Genomic DNA, 22970 nt, shown 5'->3' on the forward strand with positions numbered 1-22970 from the left:
ATTATGCCTAGTGGGGTCAAGAGAGAGAGTGTGTGTGTGGTGTGTGTATGCAAAAACAATATGTACATTTTCCCGTACTTTCTTAATTTCCAAATACTAACATTATGTTTCAGGACGGATCTTGATTCAGATCGCAGAAAACCAGAGGAGACTCAGCACGGAAGTGGAGGGAGTTGTAGGTTCAGCTGCATTTATAACACTGCACTAATGCACACTGTTATTTTGAAGTGTGTGTCATGTGATTATGTGTGCTTTGATTGTAGTTCAAATTCCATGCAGAGGTCCTTCATGATATGGATCACCACACTCAACTTGATCAAGGCTACATATCAGTAAGTAAGATCTAAAGTTGAGTTTCACTCCATTGATGTACTGACCAGTGCCTACCTTAGGCAGCCACTAGATGGCACTAAAGTGAATTTTGTTGCATACATAATGAATTAAAATACATTATTTTATTTGATAATACATACAACACATAAACTTATGGTAAGTATGTAATGTACACCTTGCTAGTTCAACACAAAAATAGTCTATCTATATAAAATGTTTGAACAATAAATGAGAAGAAAACCTAGGTTACATTCTTTGGGGTAATGTCAAAGATTGCAAACCGATGGGCTAACCTAACTACTTTGCTAAGATAGTTACTAACATATTGGTCTAAAAATTCACATACAACTGTTGCACACACCTGTATTGTTTTCTTATTGAATTCACTAATACCAATAACATGAAAACCTGCAGTTTTATCAATGTATTATTATTCTACTGCCTGTGGTGTGTCCCGTAGGACAGCAGAGGGCGCTATGAGATGGAGGTCCGCCGCCAAGCAGATGCTCTGGAGAGGAGGAGAGGAGATGCCCAGGTCTGAGATAGACAGACAGCCTGACAGCCTGAAAGACTGACGGATGGACAGAGGGATGGATGGACAGATTTATAGATGGACACATTGTGTGTGTGTGTGTGGGTGTGGGTGTGGGTGTGTGTGTATAGTGTGTTTGTATTAATATTTCAGAATTTATATATATATATATATATATGTGTGTGTGTATATTTGTATCCACTCAGAGTGAGTGTGAGTACCTGGTCCGGCGGAGCTACAGCGACGCCCTGCAGGAGGAAGAGAGGAGATATCGCTTCCTGGCAGAGAAACACTGTGACGTCGCACACGCGGTGGCACAGGTCATGAACAAGGTGTGACATCAGGCAAACAAGCACACGCTCGTAACACACACGTCACACACACACACACACACACACACAAGGTCCTTTTGTCACTAAAAACAGTCGATTTGTGCTGACTGCTTCTAACAGCAGTTATCCGGTTCATCTCATTCATGCTTTCTTTAAACCGTCCTTTCATCCTGTGAGGTGTGGGGCTGTAAGCGTCGATGGTGCGGAGTGCTGCGTGTTCTCAGTGCGTTCATTTATTTGACGTGACTCTTAATCATCACAGGGCGGTTCTGAAGTACTGAAGCATGAACAAACATTTTATGAAAACGCTAAATACTCAATAATGACTACAGAGACAGATTACCTCCCTGTTTACTAATGAGCCGACACTCATTTCTAATAAATATTTATGTTGGTGTGGGTTTCTGTGCGTGTGTTTGAATGCGTACATACTGTATGTGTGTGTGTGTGTGTGTGTGTGTGTGTGTGTGTGTGTGTGTGTGTGTGTGTGTGTGTGTGTGTGTGTGTGTGTGTGTGTGTGTGTGTGTGTGTGTGTGTGTGTGTGCGCATGTGCATGCATGTGCATGTGGGTGTGTGTGTGTGTGTATGTGTGTGGGGGGGGGGGGGGGGGAAGACGGGGGGTGTTTCCCAGCAGAGGCTTGAGGTGTGGAGAGAGGAGCTGAACGCCACCAGAGGGCGGGAGGTCAGCGGAGGAGGGTCCAGCAGAGCAGAACACCAGGTGGGTGGAGACCCCAGAGGAGCACAGTGATCCAACTGTGGATGGAACATCATAGAATAGGATACACACCGCACATTTAAAATCGAAAACTGTAAGTTAAAAATTGCAAATTAAAAATTAAATATTTGAAAATGCGAAAGTTGAAAATATCATAGAATAGGATATTATATATACTATATATACTATAGAAATCTTAATTGAATGGAATAATTGAGTAATTTAGAATAGAAAGTAGAATACAAAAACAACACACCTACATGTTAGTAGAATAGAGGAAACAGGAAGAAAAGTAGAATATGATAGAAGATGTAGAAAATAACACACTTTATTCTACTTCGTTTAAGAATGCTTGATTCTGATTGGCTGGGAGGAGGGCATTAACCAGGCAGGTTGCCCGCTGACTGAGCACAGCGTCATCAAATAGTAGATCAATACGCTGCTTGTATTTTTTTTCTATCACAGAAAAGTCAAACATGAGGTCCATTGTAAAAATAAACCTTGTTTAAAAAAGTTTCTAAAATGTGTCGGAAATCTATCGGAGGGTCAGTCGATACATGTTTCGCAAGCAAGATACAATGTAGCAACTACGTTATTAAACTAGTGATCAGATGCAGCCTTGTGTGGTTGCTATAGAAACTAATAAGCTACAGCTGAGCTAACGGGGAGCGTACCTATGTTCCCCGGGTCCTATGTTCCCCGGTCGCGACTGTGTTTTTCGTAGGCGGAATCCGGGAAAAGTTCTGCCTCAAGCGCTAGGATTGGACAGGCAAACTCACATGCTGACTCCTAACCCTAACCCTAAACCTAACCATCACTGTAACCCTCACCATAACCGTAACCCTCACCCTAACCATAACCGTAACCCTAATATTCATGATTCTTCCGGATTCCACCTACGAAAAATTCGCTAACGTTATTCACCGTAGTTCTAAAGGGGACTACTTTTTGAGGGAGATGAACTCAAACAGAGTATACATTTATTAAGCATGCAATACGAATAAGAAAAAGCTGAATTATTAAAGTATTTGAATTGTTTTATTATGTTGGCAAGCAAGAAGTAGAATAAACTGGATAATCACCTCAAGGCAGGGCAATAAACAGTTTGATATGCCCGGCTAGTGGAAGGTAAGCCGTCCACTAGCCGGGCATATCAAACTGTTTATTGCCCTGCCTCTCTGTGATTATCCCTTACTTAATAGAGGATACTAGAATATATTGGAATAGAGCCTAAACACTAAAGCATGTGCTTTAGTGTTGTATGTAATATCGTGCCGTGATGTGTTGCATGTATCTATACTTCCATTTTCTTTACATTTGCATGAAGCCTACAGAGTTACAAGACATTCTCTGTCAATAGAGAAATGTGGTTGGCCAAACCAGAATGACCGCTCGCTCGGCATTGTCATTCAGTGTGGTTCCTGGAACTCCAGCTGTAGGCAACATCTGGCCGCTGGATGCTCCCCATCACTAGAATAGCAGGACGACGTTCAGCTCCCGCCGCCCACTGTCCCTCAGTAATTACTGTCATGAGATTAGCGTGGATTAGCACTTTGTGTTGCCTCGCTGTGGGGTTTAGCATTATGATGGCAGTAGCCATGGAGTAATCCCCCGAGATCTGTTTGTATGTGTTTGTGTGTGTGTGTGTGTGTGTGTGTGTCTGTTTGTTGGATTGTGTGTTAGTGCGTCCATGTGTGTGTGTGTGTGTGTGTGTGTGTGTGTGTGTGTGTGTGTGTGTGTGTGTGTGTGTGTGTGTTTGTGTGTGTGTGTTTGTGTGTGTGTGTGTGTGTGTGTTTGTGTGTGTATGTTAGTGCGTCCATGTGTGTGTGTGTGTGTGTGTGTGTGTGTGTGTGTGTGTGTGTGTGCATGTGTGTTCATGTGTGTGAAGATATGATTGATGGATTGGTTAATTAACAGACTCAACAACCTGACAGGTCAATTAATAAATCAATACATTTGTAATCTGCAATATCGCCATTTCTTATTTCCTGTTGGTTCATGGTTATGTTGATTACATCAATTAGTTATTTTTCCAAGCTGGAAAATGTTTCTTCTCCCTGGGGTGAGTTGTGTGTTGGTTATTGGAAAGAAAGGGCGGGACTTTCAGTTGCATGGGTTTAGCTCCTAGAGGCAAGAGAGAGGGCGGGACTATCGGAAAAGAGATATCCGTCATTCCGATATATATATTTCCGATATAATAACTCCATATTTATTATTCATGCCATTTTGGTTGTTCTCCTTTTCCTTTTCATGCCGTTGTTCTTCCCTCTCTAGGGAATATTAACTGCTGTACACAGCTCAAAGGTAGATTGGAAATTGCATTGCACTAGACCACGATAATGCCTCTTCTGTTCTTCTGTTTCTGTTAAAATGTATATTGTATTTTTATTCTATTTTTATTCCATTGTATTTTAATTATTTTTAAAATAGAGTATGTCACACAAACATTTCACTGCACATCCTGTATGAGTATGTGACAAATAAAAACAGTTAGTACAGTTATGAGGTGGATGTATTTCTGTCTGTATGTCTGTACGTTCTGATTGGTTGAGCAGTGTTGCGCTCTATCGGTTGGACAGGTGAGCAGGAGAGAGGAGGAGAGGAGGGAGGAGCAGCCGCTCGGAAGAGTGCCCTCTAGAGGTAGGGGATTATATTACATCCTTGTAAGACTTATCTCACTTTTTCCATGAAAAAAAACCAACTGATTTCAAACATAAATTTACACAATTAAAATACTTTTTCCTTTGTGATAAATTATGTAAAATCAGCATCCACAGCCAAAAAATGTACTTTTGATGTGATTTCAAAATCAATTTGCTCCACTCTGCGTTCGAGCTCTTTCTCAAAATGTGATTAATTCCCCCCTCGTGTCTCTCAGCACCATCTCCTGCATCGCTGCAGAGCCGCTCCAACTCCCTGGCGGATCTAACTGGGGACGGTCTGTTGGGTTTCGGAGGAGGAGGTAGTACTGGCGCCGGTGGTCGTGGTGGTAGTGGTGGTGGGGGAAGGAGGAGGACCATGAGGGCCGTGGCCACCCACCACGCTGACTCATCCAAGCCCACCATCCTGGGATTCCAGCGGGGGGAGTTGGTCACCGTGCTGGTCTCCCAGCCCAGGAACGGCTGGCTGTACGGACAGGCCCAGAACACGTCTCGGTGAGAGGTGGTGGTGGTGGTGGTGGTGGTGGTGGTGAACACTGGGGGTGTGCGGATGGAACTACACATACAAAAAAACAATGTAACTGCTTGGATGCTTCAGTGATGGCGTTCAGGTCAGGATATTGTGGCAGTGAGGGGGTTTGATTACCAGCTGAAAGAATCACGGTTCTAACCCCCAATGCCCACAGGCATCCACAGGAGTCCTTGAGCAGAACGTCCAAGAAGGAGACTGGTCTCGACTAAAAGGAATACTTCACAGAAAGTCGCTTTGTATTTCTGTCGCTATTGCTAACATGTTTCTTTCTCTCCGACAGCCAGGGATGGTTTCCAGCTGCTTTTGTGGAGGCCGTGGATGAACCCTCAAAAGCCCCCAGCAGCTACAGGTGAGCGGGACGTCACTGAAAATAAAGACCTCGTTCAGGACCGGCTAGTGAATTTTTACTGAATATAACTATAATATGACTACTAGGACTTTATCCGTTTTCAGATATGTGCACTTTGAGAATGGCAGTGTTACACATTGTGCCTTCCAAGTCTCTCCTGGACAATCCCGAAGGATTTGCAGCCAAAGACTGCACTGGGTTACGATCACTGCAGTCCAAATATAAACCACAGAGTTAATATAGTGTGGCATCTTCTGCAAGCTATCCCTAGTAGTTTAGTTATTTTCCAAAAGACAAACGGTTTAAAAATAGGGTCAGCATTTTATGGAGTCGGGGAAATTGATGGTGTACTATTTAAAATATCCGGGTGACCCATTTCTGAAAGGGCCATAGTGAGGAGTACTTGCAGTTCCAAAGATACAAAAAATATAAAACTCTGAAGAAAATTTGAAATAAAGGGACTGCAATCTAAATGTAAATGTTAAAACTGGATTTAGTTATTTGTTATTAAGAAGCCAATCTAGTTTACTGAACACAATATGGTCTCACAATAAGTTGTTTCACTGGGAAACCACATTTTCTATTCTATGATTATATTTAGCCTTTGTGCATATGTATTGCTTTGTATTTTTGTTTTAGCTCTCTTTAAGCCCTTTCAAATGATCGGTTTTAGTTAATTGCTTACTTACATGCTTACTCACTCACTCACTTATTAACAACAACCAACCCAAACCTCTGTGCTGATTGGTTGATTCCAGCGGCTCCAGCATGCGAAGCAGCAGCAGCATGAGTGACGTGGTGGACCAATCAGGAGGCCGAAGCGTGGCCCGAGGTGGAGGTCCACCTCCTCCGCCTCCCCCTCCCCCGCCTCCCCCATCGACAGAGACACGACCCGGCAACCACACCTCCCACAAGAAGCACCCTAACCCTGTCGCTGACAACAAGGTACAACCCCCCCCCACCAAGGTCCTTTGATAGACCATTGAATTGTTTAACTGATCAATCAGGTGATCCAATAACTGTCCGCCTAGTCCAGTGTTTCAAGATGTCTAGCCTTCTGATTAGTCTGACTTGGGATTTGGTTTATTTGCAGTAGGATCAAATGATTATTGCCGTGCTATTATGACAGCTGGTCTAGTTTTGTTAATTCACTTGAATCCAATTTTAATCGGATTATTCAAGTCACATTATGCATAATTATGCAGACATGATAATCGACTTCATCCTTTTAGGCAGCATTAGCATGATTAGCATGTTACACATCAAAACAACCAGCACAGGGACCAACATATAATTACAACAGCCTAACATGAATCTAAATTGCATTATGTATATCAAGATATCATTCAGTACAGTAATACATACATATATCAAAAGAAACTGTGTTTTTAGTTCAGAACAATTTATTTTGTCTGTGCTATTCTGGGCTTTTGTGGAGAGGACAGTGAAGACAGGGTTGATGAGAGTGGCGACTACACAGCTACATAACTACGTAGCATGGGACCACAGATCGGAATCAAACCTGGTTCACCCACCAGGCATGTTGCCTTTGTGTGAGCCACAGAGTGGTGTACAGTATTCTCCTGGGCGGAGCCACCCAGTTTCCCATGCGTGTGATGAGGCCTAATGAATGTGATGTTCTGCTGCTGTGTCTGGCAGGAGTGTTGTGGCAAGGTGCTGTTCTCTATGACCCCCCACCCCGCCTTCTGGTGGACGCAGGGCGGGAGCTCCAGCTGCTAGCGCTGTAGGCTCACTGGGTGCTGTGTGCACGTGTGTGTGTGTGTGTGTGTGTGTGTGTGTGTGTGTGTGTGTGTGTGTGTGTGTGTGTGTGTGTGTGCATGCATGTCTGTATGTGTGTTTTTATGTTTGTGTGTGTGCACATCTGTGTGTGCATGCTTGTTTGAGTGTGTGCGTATGTGTGTGTGCGTATGTGTGCGTGGGTGTGTTCATGCACAACTGCATGTGTGTGCAGGCATGTCAGCTAATTGTCATAATGCCTCCAGAGAGGCACCAGTGCATGACATGGCTTGCTGAACTCGCATGATGCAACAACATATGCTGTGTGTTGAAAACAAGAGATGTGTTAATGGTGTGCTTTTAGTGTGGGGTGTTGTGTTTTTTTTTGTCCATGGCTCCATGGTTGAACTGCTTGTATTACTCGTATCCTTGCCTTGTTAAGCCATCAGCACATTATGAGCTTTCTGCGCTAGTGTTGCTACTGCTTTCATATGGAGCCCAGCCTAGCGTTGACCCCACCCGGGGCATAGCAGCAGAGCGCTCGGATTATCCATTTTACCGGAGTGGAGCTCACAGTTAAAACAATCTAAACTTTGACCCCTGTTTACGGTGCACTCTGTAACTCTGTGTGTGCAATCAGATTACAGCTTCGTTTGATGTCCTAAAACCAACAAAATCTAAGCATCTATCTCTAAGCAATCTATCAGCATTCTTAATTTCTAAACATAAAGTTTAGAAATATTTTGCGAGTGTTATAAGCACGCTATATATTCTCAACGCCCTAGTGTCCTCCAGCGCTATGCTGGAAGCTCATCATGTGTTGACCTCTTTACCTGGCCTTTAAATGCCATGTGCTCCGAGAGGTTATGGAGCGGGGGTCCTCTATTTGAAAAACACCATTCAGATAGTCTAGTGGCAAGGGTTTGGGACTCCCATTCGCGGTTCGATTCCCGATGACCACAGCTTGCCTGTTGTCATCGTTGAGCAAACTGCCCCCTAACTCCAACCCACTCCTTAGAACATGTGTTTGCTCTGATCTGTTTACTGTAAGGTGCTTTGGATAAAAGCTCAAATTACTAAATAGTAGATAGTAGGTGATAACATTTAAGTGTCAGATAAGACTGACATTTGAGTCCCAGTAATAGGCATGGTAGCCTGCCTTGTTTGGGCCAAAAAATGTAATGTCTTTCCATTCCAATATCCTCCTATACAGCGACAAGAGGAGCATGGGTCGAAACCAGAACTCTTTCCAAGGTAAGGGTCCAAACTCTGTGTTATGAAACCATTATACCCACATATATATGTATATATGTATAACAGTGTATATATAATGGTATACATATATATATATATACATATATATACAAAATGGGACAGCAGAGATTTGATGCAGACTGTTTTTCAAGCTGTTGCATTTATCTTCCAAGTGGAGGGTGGGGTATTTTTTCTTTCAGTTGAAGTGTTCAATGAAACCATTAAATCATAAAGTGCAAACCGGGGACCGGTGTGTAAATGACGTTGGATTGCTTTCCATCATTTTTGAGGACGGTGTCGTGGAGGAAAAGCCATTACAGCCGGCAGTCGTTTTGACAACAGTGGCTATTAATGTTTTTTTACTCCCGACAAACACTTCACAACATGATTACTTTATTGTTTTTTTTTTATTGGGTGTTGGTCAAGTTCAAAATTCACCTCTTTTACCCTTTTTCTAAAATCCCTTTCTGTGGTTTGTCCTAACATTACCGATATTATGTGATTCCTCTCTGGGTCCTATGTTGTTGGATACACAAATTCTAACTTCTCCCCTCACCCCTTTCACCAAATTACATTTCATTGCAATATTTTGGATATTGGCCTTTTGCGTGTATTTTTTTTCTTATGGAATAATTTTGGAAAAGCAAACAAAAGGTGTTTCACTGATAGTATATGTCTCGGCTGCTCATTACTTCCTGTATTTGTGCAGGGGAACCAATCCGTTCGCTACGGTGAAGCTGAAGCCCACGACCACCAATGACAAGTCAAAGCCAAAACTTTACCGAAGATGAACTTCAACAATCAGTCATAGCATCCTAGCATGGCTACAATATAAATATTCACAATTAATGTAGAGTTGAAGAGAATGTTATATAAAAAAGATTCTGCCCAGGTAATGTGTTTCTAAAGTATTTTCAACTGATTTCCAAGACCTTAATTGAAGCAGTTGCTTGTATTTGTGTATGTTTGTATAATCCTCAGTCAATGGCTATAGGGCTTGTACATCTTGACATCACATTGCAATGACCGCCTCCATTTTGGAAGTATAGGAGCATACGATTGTTAATGTTAGTGTTTTGGTCATTGTTTAGTAATTAATTGTGAATTATTTTTCATTATCTGGCGACATTGTTGTGTTTGAAACTGCCAGTGTTTCTCATGAGAGATGCTGCAAAACAAAGTTCTGATTAGCTTAGGAGGATACAATATATTTATGTTTATTTTATTTTATTTACATTACGACTCTCTCGAGTACTCTCAAAAAGGCAGAGCATCGCCAACAAAATAATCTCATGATGCCTTCTGATGTACAAGCCCTATTGAAATTCAAAAGAATTAAAGCCAATTTAAAGAAAACATGTCATTAGTTATGTCTATGATTTTTGTAAAATGTATATATTTTTTAAAGCTAAATGAAATCAGTAATTTCTATATTGACATTTCACGTAAAACTCGGATAAAAATCAGTAGGCTTAAATAAATGCGTTATTTTAACATCAAATAATAAAATCATGTACTGTATGTATCTGTAACTGGCTCAGCAAGATGACATCTTTTCGAGGGGAACACCTAGTGTGCGTGAGTAATTGTATTGAGTTGGTGCTAATCTCTTCTGTCCCAGCGCCTCCGTTGGCATAAGGTCTGATAATGTGCCCAGGCAGTAGAATGGCCTACTAAAAGTAGAGCGCTCTTCTATCCAGGCCTGCCAGTACGGGGCTCCCACTGGGGATACTTAACCTACATCAAACCTCAGTATGAATTCTCTCTCAACTAATGGATTGACACTTTGCTTCTATTTGAACGGGCACACACAGCTATGAATAATGTTTTTTTCTCCAGTTATGCTCCCTTAAGTTTAAATGAAATATTGATAAATAATAACGGTTGGATGAGTCTCTTTTCTGCAATCATATCTTCTGACTTAAAGAATGTGTTTAATAAATAACAAAAGAAACAATGGTTGACAATAAATCAATTTAACTAATTTAGTCTATACAGTGTCATCAATTTTAATGTCCAAATAGAGGCCTCTCTCGCTGGTTCTGTCCTTCTTATCCAAACAGATCCTTACATTCTCTGCATCTTGGGACTGCTTTTGGGAACCCCTGCTGTCCATGACTAACGACCACTTCACCAGAGAGACAAAGAGAGCGAGAGAAGGACATAGGGAGGAAGGTGATAGAGCCAACTCAGAGGGAGGTCAAATTATTACAAGAATAAAGACACGATAACAACAGTGATGAAATACAAATGGTTTAGCAAGAAAAAAGCAAAAATGAGTCGGTATTCTTGAGGCAATCATTTCAGAATCATTTTATTTATTGTTCTTTCACAGCTTGACCTCTTTCTTCTGGCGTGTTTTTGGCGTGTTGTACAATGATAGCTCATCTACCAGAGCGGGAGGAAGTGGGTGGGGGAAGCAAGAGGGACGGAGCGAGAGATGTGATGCACTGAAGAGAGGTAAACACCGCTAGCCGGTAGTGTAATACATACAGTATATCAGAAAGGGATGGGAGAGAGAGACATAGATCGTAAAGAGGGACAGAGAGAGAAGGGCACAGAGGTAAAGAGGGGGATTGAGCGGGAGAAATAGAAAGAGGGATAGTGTTTGCCCCAAGAAAGAGAAGAGAGGGGGCGGGGGGGGGGGGCTCTTTCTGCTAATAAGATGCTTGTTTTCTTCTCCTTGAAATATCTACACTGCAGTCTAAAATTCAATGTGTTGCTTATGGCCTCACAGGCAAATAGAATGGCTATACACAAACACACATACACATATATATGTTTATCATATATATATGGTTTGTATAAAAACAAGAACATAAATAGAATGTTAGGGGGACAGGTATGTTTCAGGGCCGGGGGGGGGGGTACGAGGGTGTACAAGGGATGGGGTTAGTGGTGTGTGTGTGTTTGTACGTTTGTGTGTATACTTCAAAAGGATTAATTCTATATATGTAAGCGTGTGTGTGTAACTGTGTGTGTTTGCGTGTGTGTGTATATCTGTGTTTGTATCTGTGTGTGTGTAAGCAGGGATTGGGTTGTGTGTGTGTGTGTGTGTGTGTGTGTGTGTGTGTGTGGGGGGGTGGGGGTATTTAGGGGTGGGGGTAAGGGGTGGCAAGCGTCAGAGTTTGGCGGTCGTGAGGGAATGCGGTTGCGGTTGGCAGAGCGCTGGTCAGTCGGGTCGGCCCGGGCTTCTTACTCCTTCACCAGGGCAGTGAACTCTGATCGAGGGAAGAGACGGAACACAAACAGATGAGAAGAGGAGAAGAGAAGTCCACCGTTATTGTCGGTCACAGAGCCACGACTTGTGCTGAAGCTAGATACTGTCGTATAATGTTCTACTCTATTCTCTCCACTCTCAATCCTCCCCTCCCCCTTCTGATCTCATCCCCTCCCTCCACCGTAGTTCAGGACCCTCACCCTCCACGCCTATTTTGCCATCTCCGTCCTTGTCGGCAGCATTGAGGAAGGCTTTGGTCTCCTGGTCCGTCAGGTCCCGCCCACTGGAGGAGAAACCCTTCAGCATGAACCTGGTGAACACACAGGAAGGAAGATGTCACTTCCTAGGAGCGCGCCTGTGTGTGTGCGTCTGATTGCTGAAGTTTCTTCTGTATTTGTTAGTTAGCCTTTGTGTGTCTGTATGTGTGAGTGAATGAACGAGTTAGTTTGAGTGTGCGTGTGTGTGTTAGTTAATTAGTTAGTTAATTAGTGTCTGTTTGTGTTAGTCAGTTTGTGTGTGTGTGTTAGTTAATTAGTTAGTTAATTAGTGTCTGTTTGTGTTAGTCAGTTTGTGTGTGTGTGTTAGTTAATTAGTTAGCAAATTAGTGTCTGTGTCTGTTAGTCAGTTTGTGTGTGTGCATGTGTATGGGTTAGTTCTTCACTGTGTTTGTGTTAGTCTGTGTGTGTGTGTAAAATACACATGTTTGTATGCAGTATGACTCACTTGAGCTCCTCCTCCTCTATAAATCCGCTGTTGTCGGCATCCAGCACCAGGAAGGCTTTCTTCACCTCCTCTGCTGACAGCGCCTTCAGACCCACCACCTCAAAGAACTTCTTATGGTCGAAGGAGTCCGCGGCTAACACACACACACACACACACACACACACACACACACACACACACACACACAACAACATATTTTACTGACATCCGTCCGATAGAGGACTTGTAAATAATGTCTTTAAACAGTAATGCAAGAAAAATAACCTGCAAGAACAGTGCGGGCACAAAGACAATTTAGTATAGACTGCAGGAGTCTGGATTACTGCACATGGGGCTGAGCTCAAACTACAGCAATTCGAATGAGACGCATACCGTACACTTCTAAGGTATACAGAGGCTAAAAGTGAATCAATAAAAACAGTGCTGGTCTTGGTATGTTTGACCGTATGCCTGGAGCATCTCTCAGTTTGAGGTGAGAGGATTTTATTTTTTATATGTAACCCTGCGCTGCCCACCTTGTTCAGAGTTGACCTACCAACACTATGGTCAGTCACTCCCTCCATTTCATTACCCAAAGAAAACACGATCACTGTAAAAGTCAACCACGCTACCACTAAACTTAAGGGTGAAAAGCACCGATTGTATCTACCTGCTGTATTCAGGCTTAGTTCCAGCCAGCAGATTTCAAGGTCACACTAAATGGTGATAATAGTTTTTGCGGAGTTAGCATGTGGACCTCTTATGTGAGTGGTCTCATCATACCGTAGCAGAACATCCAACAGATCTCATGTGTGCTTGGGCTTCAACAGCATTTAAGCCGTTATGTAAAAAGTCAGCAGGTTTCAACATCCTTTCCGCGGTCTCGGACGGCCCTGCCTGATTGCTGTGAGCTTTGTGTGGACACCTCTGAAGGAGCATATAAGGACGTATGAAGGAGAGGAGGGAGATGGGGACCTGGGAGACAATGAAGGGCTACTCATTTATTTTAGCAGTGTAGATTTAAATTGATCGTGTACGGTGCTGAATTGAAAATTATGTCTAGTCTTTTCCGGATAACAAAACGATTCAGTATGTAAATTAAGGTATATCTTTGTTCTCTCTCTGCCTTTCTCTCTCTTTATAGTCTTTTATTGGCTTTAATGAATGTCCTTTTAATGTATTTTTAATGGGATTATTCCTTATGGAAAGCACTATGAATATCTTTTGGTATGAAGTGGCCGAAGTGACCAACATTGTGTTATTTCCCTCAGCTACACTTTTTGTTTCTTATTTTCATTTTGATATAGTTGATCATGAAATGTTCATACCTGTGTCAAAAGAGGACATTTAGAAGAAATTACAATTTCGTGTAGACTGCAGGAGCCTGGAATGCTGCAAATGGGGCTGAGCTTCAACTACAGAGATCCGAATGAGACGCATACCATACACTTCTAAGGTATACAGAGGCTAAAAGTGAATCAATATAAACAGTGCTGGTCTTGGTATGTTTGGCCATATGCCTGGAGCATCTCTCAGTTTCAGGTGAGAGGGTTTTTTTCTTAGTGTAACATATAACAGTCAAACAATCAAATATGCTACGTACCTCTTTGATTCATTACTTGAATAATTCATTAGTAAATACATTGTGAATAGAGACAGGACCTGTCGTACAACCGGAGACAAAATGTCGACACATAGGACTTAAGCCGCTTACCTGCGAACAAATCCAGGGCCTTCTTGATGTCATCGGCACTGAGGATGCTAGTCATTGCCATTTTTTCTGCAGAAGATCCGGGGGTGTGGGTATAGGAAATCAAAGTTGAGAGAGGGAGAGAAGGATAAAGAGAGAGAGAGAGAGAGAGAGAGACAACGAAAGACAGAGAGAGAGAGAGAATGAGAGCGCGAGAGAGAGAAAGATAGAGGAGGAGGAGAGGGAAAGAGAAGAACACAAGGTCAGATAAACAATGTTATGTTGAGAACAGTGAGCAGAGAGAGCGAGAACAGAGAGACATGCTCGAGTTACACAGGTGACACTCTCCAAATGGAGCGGGAAATCAGGACAAGCGAGGGTGGGAGAGAGGTGAGCGAGAGAGAGAGAGGGAGTGAGAGAGACAGGATGAGACAGACACAGTGAGAGGGAGAAGGAGAGAGAGAGAGAGAGAGGGGGGGAAAGGATGAATTAGTAACAGTCAAGGTAGAGCGATGCTTGAAAGAAAGGTGTGTGTGTGTGTGTGTGTGTGTATTTGTGGGTGGGATTTGGTCAAGGCATGGTTTGGCTGTGACGGTCGGTTGAGTATGTGTGTGTGTGTGTGCGTGCAATGGGGGACATCCGCTCAATTCCCCTAAGAGATGATAAGATCTGACCAGGGTAAATAGGAAACAGAAATTGACTAAGGAGGGAGGGAGGGAGGGAGGGAGGGAGGGAAGGAAGGGGAGATGGAACGGATGGAAGATTAGTAAGAGGGGCGACAGCGAAAGAAAACAGAGAAAGGGGGAAATGGATAGATAGAGAGAGAGAGAGAGAGAGATAACGCCTGCCTATTGCATATTTTGTGTGATATCTGCAAGTCCCAGGAGATGTGTGTGTGCGCGTCTGTGCTTCTGTGTGTGTATGTGTGTGTGTGTATGTATGTGTGTTTATGCATTTACTGGTATGTGTCTATGTTTGTGTGTGTGTGTACATGAGTGCATGTGGCGTGCTTATGCATGTAAGTGTGTGATCTTGAATCGCTAGCATGGGCGTCACCAGCGGGGGTGTACCAGAGCTGTCCTACTGCCTCTGAAATACCAAGCGGCGCTTGGTATTTCACTAAGCAACGCTAAGCCAGGGGGCTGACCCCTAACAATGGGACACACTCAGCCAGGGGCCCAATCCCGGCTCCCAGTGACTCACACCCCTGAAGAGGAGGCTGGAATCAAAGAGCCCCTGACACCTGTCTATACACAATACACAATATACACAAGTGTGTATGTTGTGGGGGGTGGGGGGGGCTGGGGTTGTGTTGGTGTGTTGTGTTGTGTTGTGTTGTGTGTGTGTGTGTGTGTGTGTGTGTGTGTGTGTTTGTGTGCAATGTGTGTATGTGTACTGTGAGGGAGAGTGTGTGTGTCCAGTGTGTGAGGATATGTGTGTGCGTGTGAGGAAATGTGTTCTGCTACTCTGAATTTGTCACCATGGGATCTTAAGGAGAGACACAATTAACTTTGAGAGATGGAAAAAGTAAATCGCACACATGCACACACAAACCCACACATGCAGACACACCCACACCCACACGCGCACACATGAATAAACTCATATCTGTTGCGAAAGCATTTGATTACATACACCTATGCACTCTTCCTCTGTTGATAACACACACGACACACATGCTCTTCTTCTGTGGATGTACTACGTTATCTTTTCCAGTAGCACACACACACACACACACACACACACACACACACACACACAGACACACACACTGAGATCAATACAGGGGACATTGTACGGCCGTGCCTCTTTTATGCTATGGTTACAGCGCCAGCACCTTCATTCCCTGACCTTTAGCTCGCCTCGAACCACGGCAAGGGAAACAATCCACACTGGAATGAAGAGGATGAGCAGGACAAAGAGGAGCCCATCGATTCACACTGGTGGAGGCGCTGGGTTCGGGGGCTCACTACGGAGACCCAGCAGGGCCCGCGTGACGTACCCCCCCCCCCCCAAGAACATTTCTTATTTACTTTTATATGAAAAAAATGAAAAGTCAATGCAGGTGTGTTTTATTTGATTTCACGATATTCAAAATATAGTCTGTGCCGTAGGTAAGGAATATAAAGACGCCGCTGTTGGGGAATCCATTATAGTGGAGTGGGAGCTTCGGTGAGGTTACGCCTAAGAATTAGCTTTTGCTCGGCTGGTTGTCGAGGTTAGAGCGATTCACGAGAGTGTGTTTTAGATAGATGTTTGAGCGTGTGCTGGTTAAAGACTCAGAGATGGGTCCCATGGTGGCGTAAATGAGAGTTCATCTGTAGTGCAGCAATAAAGAACTACAGTGGTTCAGTTGCAATTAAAAGAAACAGCACTGAATTGCATATGCTGTCAAAGGCAAAAGACACTGCATTTCAAAGAAAAGTCTGTGGATGTCTACTAGTATCAAAACTCGTCACACATAATGTGTTCAACATTTGTGAATCAAGTGCCTCGCCCGATTTCTTACCAAGGCTTCAGTATAATAGTCCTTATAGTACATGACTGGGCAGGATAAAAAGAGATGGATTAGACAAGTTACAGAGGTGACTACAATGTACAAGGAAACTGGAAGCTATATATTAAACTGTCTAAATCGAATAAATAATATTATGTATTAAGGGTGTCATTAATCTTAAAGTTCATGTGAGAAAGTGAAACCTTTCTCCCTTCCAGCGACAGGACGGTTCGCTATGTTCGAAATGGTCCCCCCTGACACATGGTATGGCCTAATGGGCCTTGATTGGTCCATCTGTGACTAGTTAGGTGGCCTACTTAAGGGGTGTCACATTGTTTGTTGCGAGGGTTAAGGAAGAGGTGGCTTGACGCGAGGCAGCTACTTACACCCTCTTGTTGGGCTGATTTATGCTGTACATCAGCTAGAAAATTGCCAACAACTTTTGTTTTTCTTTTCAAATGTTATTTTGGTATTTTTGGAACCATTGATTTATTTTATGTTTATTTATTGTTCGGTTTGTTTTGAGGGAAGTGAATAGAACTTCTCTTTTTGGAATTGCCCTCGTCTCACTCTTGAATCCAGTTGACCACATCCTGAAGTGGAGTGAGCCGAGAGGTTCATTTTCACAGTTCACTAAAACACTTGCTTGAAGTCAATGTCAAAGTGTCCAAACTGCAGCGTTTGGATGTGATAATTATGATATTTGATTTGTGACATTTATTTATATTTTGCTATGTGTGAGAGAGAGAGAGAGATTATTAGAAGTATTCAGAAGGAGAAGGTTCCTGATCCACTGAAGACATGTGGTCACGATTCTCTCTCTCACCCTCCAACCATGTGTAGGAGGTGTCTCCACATTTCATAGCATACAGCTGGACTGCTCTGTTGTATGCCATGTTAATGGCATACAACAAGTAGGTACCAATACATGGTACCTAACAGTATATCCATCCCATAGAGGTAAAGCCTTACAGGCGGTGGTGACTTTTTCTGTGCTTTGTATTGGTATTGGTACCCAATAATCAATTTTAATGTCTTGCCTGTATTCATGGATGTCAATTGTGGCACCCATTACATTCCTGACCGTCCCTGGAAGGAGGGATCCCCCACTCTGCGTTTCTTCTCAAGATTTCTTCCTTGCTTTCTTTTCTTGCCCGTGTGGGGGCTTGGGTCAGGGGGTGTCATAAATACTTGGCCTGTTAAGCCCTTTGAGACTGTAATGGTGATGAAGGGCTATACAAATAAAATTGAACCTGAAGTTATCTTCACAGGTTGGAAAGCAGTCTATGAATTCAACGCTGTGAATTCAACCCTTGGAAAGGAAACTTTCAACTGTCATCAACTCAGTCATCAGAGTCTCAGTGGTGCCACAAGCCTTATTCACCAACTTGCCTCAATCATCTCCCCTCACCCAGCTAGCGTTTCGAACCAGGATGGAACCAAGAACGGACATAAATGGGACATAGATACACAGACACACATGCATGCACAATCCGGTCGGGTTGTGTGTGTGTGTGTGTGTGTGTGTGTGTGTGTGTGTGTGTGTGTGTGTGTGTGTGTGTGTGTGTGTGTGTGTGTGTGTGTGTGTGTGTGTGTGTGTGTGTGTGTGTGTGTGTGTGTGTGTGTGGAATTGGTACAAAGCAAGGGTTGGCTGTGACAGTCGGGTGTGTGTGTGTGTGTGCGTGTGTGTGTCTAAATGTGGCATGATATTTTGTATTGTCTAGTTGTTAAAACCATCAACAACAAAAAATAAAATATAAAAATGAGTGACTCATGAAAGTCATAACTCATAATCCAACTCCAAATATCAAGAGGGAGGGAATTGAGCCAGGGCCACGAAGGCTACTCCCATGCTCTAAAGCAAACACTGCATGCTCTTAATAAGCAATCATAATCAGACACATTTACATAAAATATTACCCAAAAAAACAATGTTAATTCCAACTGATCCTTCATTTGCATCCATTAGTCCTGCATTAAGTCTTTAAGGACATCCACATTTCATTGTGGCACACAATGAACAACAACATGTGTCTCTCCATCTGTAATCATGCGTAGCCGCAAATTCCCTCTAGCGTTTCACCGTCCCCGATTAGTCACGTGAGGACGATGTGCGTTCGCACTGTGTTTATCGACTCCTGCGGATCATCAGTGATCACACAGGGTTCGAGTTTTCGTAAGATAAAGTTGACAGAGCTCGCGTCTTTTCCAGAGCCGTTTATCACGTCGTCGCTCGCTGTTCCTCAACCCTAATTTCTCAAAGCTCACTGAACCGCGACGGCAATCGATCCCATTACACGTAATTACACCGCGACCTTCACACATAGCCAAAAGATCTGCTGAAAAGCAAACAAAAAAAAAGAACACCTATCCCTTATTTTCTACCTAAATTACTTTAGCAAACTATTGCTATCAAAAAGCAATTACCGTGTGTATATACGAACGGCTATATCTTAATCTAATCTCACTCCACAGAGGAGGCTCTAGAGAATAGCGGTCCTCCCCTTACGCCTGTTCTGTTAAAAGGTTTCTGTTCTGTGAGCTGGATCCCTTGCAACAGTGAGGGGTGTTTTAATTTTGAAACGCTAACTTTACTTCTCTTTGTTGGATCAATGAAACAGTGTGACTCGAATAGACTCCAGCTTGGCAAGTGTTTTGACAAAAAAGCGTTTTGACTTTTGCCTGTCATCTTTGAATGTCATTATTATTATAGCTTGCAACAGGCTATACAATATACATTTTTCATATCTCTATCTCTCTCTCTCTCTCTCTCTGCAAAGGAACTTAGCTCAATGAAGCCTATAGTATGCCTTAACGTAACTTAAGAGGCTTAATGTGTTTTCCTACCTGGTTGGAGGGGTGTGAGCGGTCTGGAGGGGGTGTCTGGAGGAGGCGGTGGTGGTGGTAGTGGTAGTGATAGAGGTGGTGGTGGGGAATCTGAGACTGTGCCTGTTTGGTTTTATATGGCCCCTGGCCGACTGTTTTAGGATTTAAAAATAGAAAGAAGAAAGGCGCTGGTGGTCTTGTGTTACGAGGGTCCCCTATCACCTTTCTGCGAGGCCACTCCGGCTATAATCAAACCATGACTATTAATAATCACCGAATCTCAAAGGCTCTTGTTCATTTTCCCCTTTGCTTTGCCTGACCCTTCGGGGCCCCTGTCTCTCCTCCCTCTCCACCTCCTTATATCTCTCCTCCGACCCTCCCATTCTCCTCCCTCTCCAGCTCCTGCTTTCCGTCTCTCCCATCCACCCCCTTCTATCCTTCTCTCTCCCAACCTTTCTCCTGTTTTTTAAATGTATATTCCTTCCGCTGCCTCATTTAGTTCCAACTGCAAACTTCCCCGAATAGCATTGCTGCTCTGTCCTTGAAAAATGTAATCCTCTTCAGCTCTTCTCACCATGCGACCCTTGCTCCCTCTCCCTGATCTCTCTTCCACTCTCTATTTCCCTTGGTCACTCACCTTGTCCGCCTTTTGTCCTCTCTCTCTCTCTCTCTCTCTCTCTCTCTCTCTCTCTCTCACAGCCTCCTAACTCTTGTGGGTTCATCACAGTACGCAGCAGCAGCAGCGCAGTACAGTCGGCCCTCTGTCTTGCGTCTCTCCATTTCCCCTCCTGCCCTCAGGTCTTTTAAATTAAATTAGTGATAAACACTGAGGGGATGAACGAGGGGGTAGGAGGGCGCGTGGATTGGCAGGGGTACATTCCCAATCGGGGCATGCCGCAGTGTGAAAAAAAACAACCTTCAAAGCGATGCAGGGATGAAGACACACTTGACTAGCGATGCAAAGCCACGCGCATGGCAATGTCCTCATCACGGTGACTGTGTACAGGGAAGGGAAGACTCACTCAATTTCATCATCCAACTATTCAGCACTCGCTGTTGTCCCAAGCTGCCGGCTGTATGTCATTACTGGGCTGCTATAGGGGTGAAGGACACCTCCAGTTTAGACGGTGGACATAGGGCTTTAGGACCCAGAACCCCCTAATCACTACAACCTCCGACAACGTCAGACCCTCACCATAAAACAACGTACTCTACACAAACTCTCCTAGGATACACTAGGATTGCGCAGCAGCTGAAGGTCAAAGGGCGGTATGGATATCAATGTATGTATAATGATGATAGAGTCGCCAAAAGCGTAAGATGGTTGTTCTGCCGGCTGGTGTGAATGCAATGTTCTCCTCCTTGACCTTTAGGGGAGATCGTGTTCGGGAGAAACGGGATTTAGAATGAAGAGCCTTCCTGGATACGTGAGAGACATGCAAGTCTCACTGGGAGGGGGCCAGATGGATGTGGGCGAGTGTGTGTGTGTGTGTGTGTGTGTGTGTGTGTGTGTGTGTGTGTGTGTGTGTGTCTGTGTGTGTGTGTGTGTGTGTGTGTGATTGTATAGCTGTGGGAGTGTGACCAGGGTGTGTTTGTACATTAAGTGCCTCTGTTTTGTGGCCTAGTGTTTGATGTACGGTGTGTGTGTGTGTGTGTGTGTGTGCGTGTGTGTGTGTGTGTGTGTGCTTGTTTGTTTGTATGTGCTTGTATCGCTAATAACCCCTCACATCTGTTGTACAACAGAAATCATGATAAGTAGCTCTTAGCTTTTTTATTCTCTGTATTGCTTTAACAGACCCTCACTCTCTTTCTTTTCTGCTATTTTTTATTCTCTTGGGTAAAAGCTCTTCCAATTGATTTCAAAGGCCCCTTTCAACCAAAATATTTAGGTGATCTTGTTTGTCTTTGATCAAACTCTACTCTATTCACAACCTGTGTCTCTCTTCAGTCCTCTCTTTTTCTCTCTCTCTCCCTCTCTTTTTCTCTACCTCTGAAACGTAAGTTATCAATGAAGTTTGCCATTTCAGCCGGCTGGCTGGGTGTCACTTTTAAGGAATGGTTCTTGGGGGTCTGAGGTCATTCAGACTTTGGAACATGATGGAGGAAGGAGAAGAGAGGAGAGAGAGAGAGCAGACTGAGGTAGAGAACAGAGGGTATAAGAGAGGGATGCAGGTAGGAGTGAGGTACCCCTGGCCCCACTTAGTGGCCGGGGGTGGGTTGTTTGAATTGGTGTCCTTCTTATCAACAGTCACAGGGCCATCGACCCTCCGATCTTCGAAATGAACAGCACTGGAAAACCCTTACAAGCTGGTGCCTCTATTTCCAAAAGATAACTTTCAAGGCTGATTTTCAAACAACCTCTGGTTTGGTCAGGTCAGCTATTTGGTGGGTGAGGTGGGTTATCGTCTGGGTTATGGTAAGGGCAAGTTGAAGGGGTTCATATTTTAAGATATGTGGGATTGTTTGTGTCGAGTTCGGTGGCCACCACAGACATTTAGCTGAAGCGCAGTTAAACTGCACTTAAAGTGAAAGCTACTAAACCTAATGCCTTTAAAGAGCCATAAAAATAAAAGGCTTAGCTGATTTATTCTGGGTTTATTTCTAATTGGGGGCTCCATAAGAGCGGATGTAGAGAGTATGAAGGAAGAGCGAAAGAACTAAAGAATAAAATAATGAAAGAATGAAAGAATAAAGAATTAAAGAAAGAAAGAGGGAGGGCTAAGAGAGCTTACAAGAAACTTCAATGTCAGCATCAATAAGCCACATGTGGACTTGTATGATAGGAGAGAGGAAGAAAGAGCTCTATGGAGTTTGTTTGAGGTTCACATCAATGGTCCTCCAGAGCCTGTTGTCATGGTATTGGAGAGATGAGAGGGATGAACTTCTTGGAATACTCATGTCCTTGTGCTCACAGATGGAAATGCTTGAATGCATGAAAATGTACCCGGACCATGGCCCTGGGACACTGGGCCTCCATCAGCAGCCTTCATCGCCAACTGCTTGTCTGCGTTTTCCATTCTTACGACACAGGGACGGGCAGTCTGAGTATTCTAGATTCAGAATTTAAATTCAGAAATTAAGCTGATATACTTTAATGATTAGGACAGTGCATGCATGGGTGTGAGCACGCAATGTGCAGAAAATTGATGGGCATGGGTAGCGTGGTTGTGGGCCTGTGTGTGCCTGTGTGTGTATGTGTCTGTGTGTGAGTGATCGTAGTGGATGTGTGTGGTGAGGTTGCATGTGTGTCTGTGTGTGTATGGTGTGTGTATGTGTATTTGGGTGAATGTGTGCGTGTGTGTGTTAGCGTGTGTCTGCAGATGTGTGTGTATACGCATGTCAATGTCAGGATAATGCTGGATGATGAGTACAGTGAGACAGGCATCAACTCAGCAGCATCGACCACTATTGACGAGAGACGAGAAGGCGAGAATATGAGGGAACCCAACATGTTCCCCCTTAAGTTTGACATCTCCAGATCATTCCATCTGGGCCTGATGGATATATAAAACAATTGGATAGAATGGGAACAGGGGACATCTCTAATGTATGATCGCGGACAAGAGAAGGACGTAGCCAAGGATGGACAGG

General features: G+C 43.6%; 2 protein-coding genes across 2 annotated transcripts in view; one reads left to right on the top strand and one right to left on the bottom strand.

Annotated features, from left to right (window-relative positions):
- Nucleotides 1-9235, top strand: part of baiap2l2a (BAR/IMD domain containing adaptor protein 2 like 2a) — a gene marked incomplete at both ends in the record, with an annotated part of 13624 nt that extends 4389 nt beyond the window's left edge. The window contains 9 exons of the mRNA XM_084488468.1: nt 114-175; nt 794-868; nt 1072-1197; nt 4492-4552; nt 4791-5067; nt 5385-5453; nt 6212-6398; nt 8404-8444; nt 9154-9235. Of these exons, the coding sequence (XP_084344594.1) occupies nt 114-175; nt 794-868; nt 1072-1197; nt 4492-4552; nt 4791-5067; nt 5385-5453; nt 6212-6398; nt 8404-8444; nt 9154-9235 (980 nt within the window). The remainder of the gene's footprint in view (nt 1-113; nt 176-793; nt 869-1071; nt 1198-4491; nt 4553-4790; nt 5068-5384; nt 5454-6211; nt 6399-8403; nt 8445-9153) is intronic.
- A 2297-nt stretch (nt 9236-11532) lies between these two features.
- LOC311413253 (parvalbumin-7-like) lies at nt 11533-19470 on the bottom strand. The gene is made up of 5 exons (XM_084488896.1): nt 19401-19470; nt 14081-14146; nt 12388-12520; nt 11865-11974; nt 11533-11665 (listed from the first exon to the last, which is right to left on the bottom strand). Exons 2-5 carry the CDS (start codon nt 14139-14141, stop codon nt 11640-11642), a joined length of 330 nt encoding a protein of 109 aa, XP_084345022.1. The 5' UTR covers nt 14142-14146; nt 19401-19470; the 3' UTR covers nt 11533-11639.
- Nucleotides 19471-22970: the final 3500 nt, after the last annotated feature.

The sequence above is a fragment of the Micromesistius poutassou genome (assembly GCF_964030765.1).
Source record: "Micromesistius poutassou genome assembly, chromosome: 1".
Lineage (NCBI taxonomy): Eukaryota > Metazoa > Chordata > Actinopteri > Gadiformes > Gadidae > Micromesistius > Micromesistius poutassou.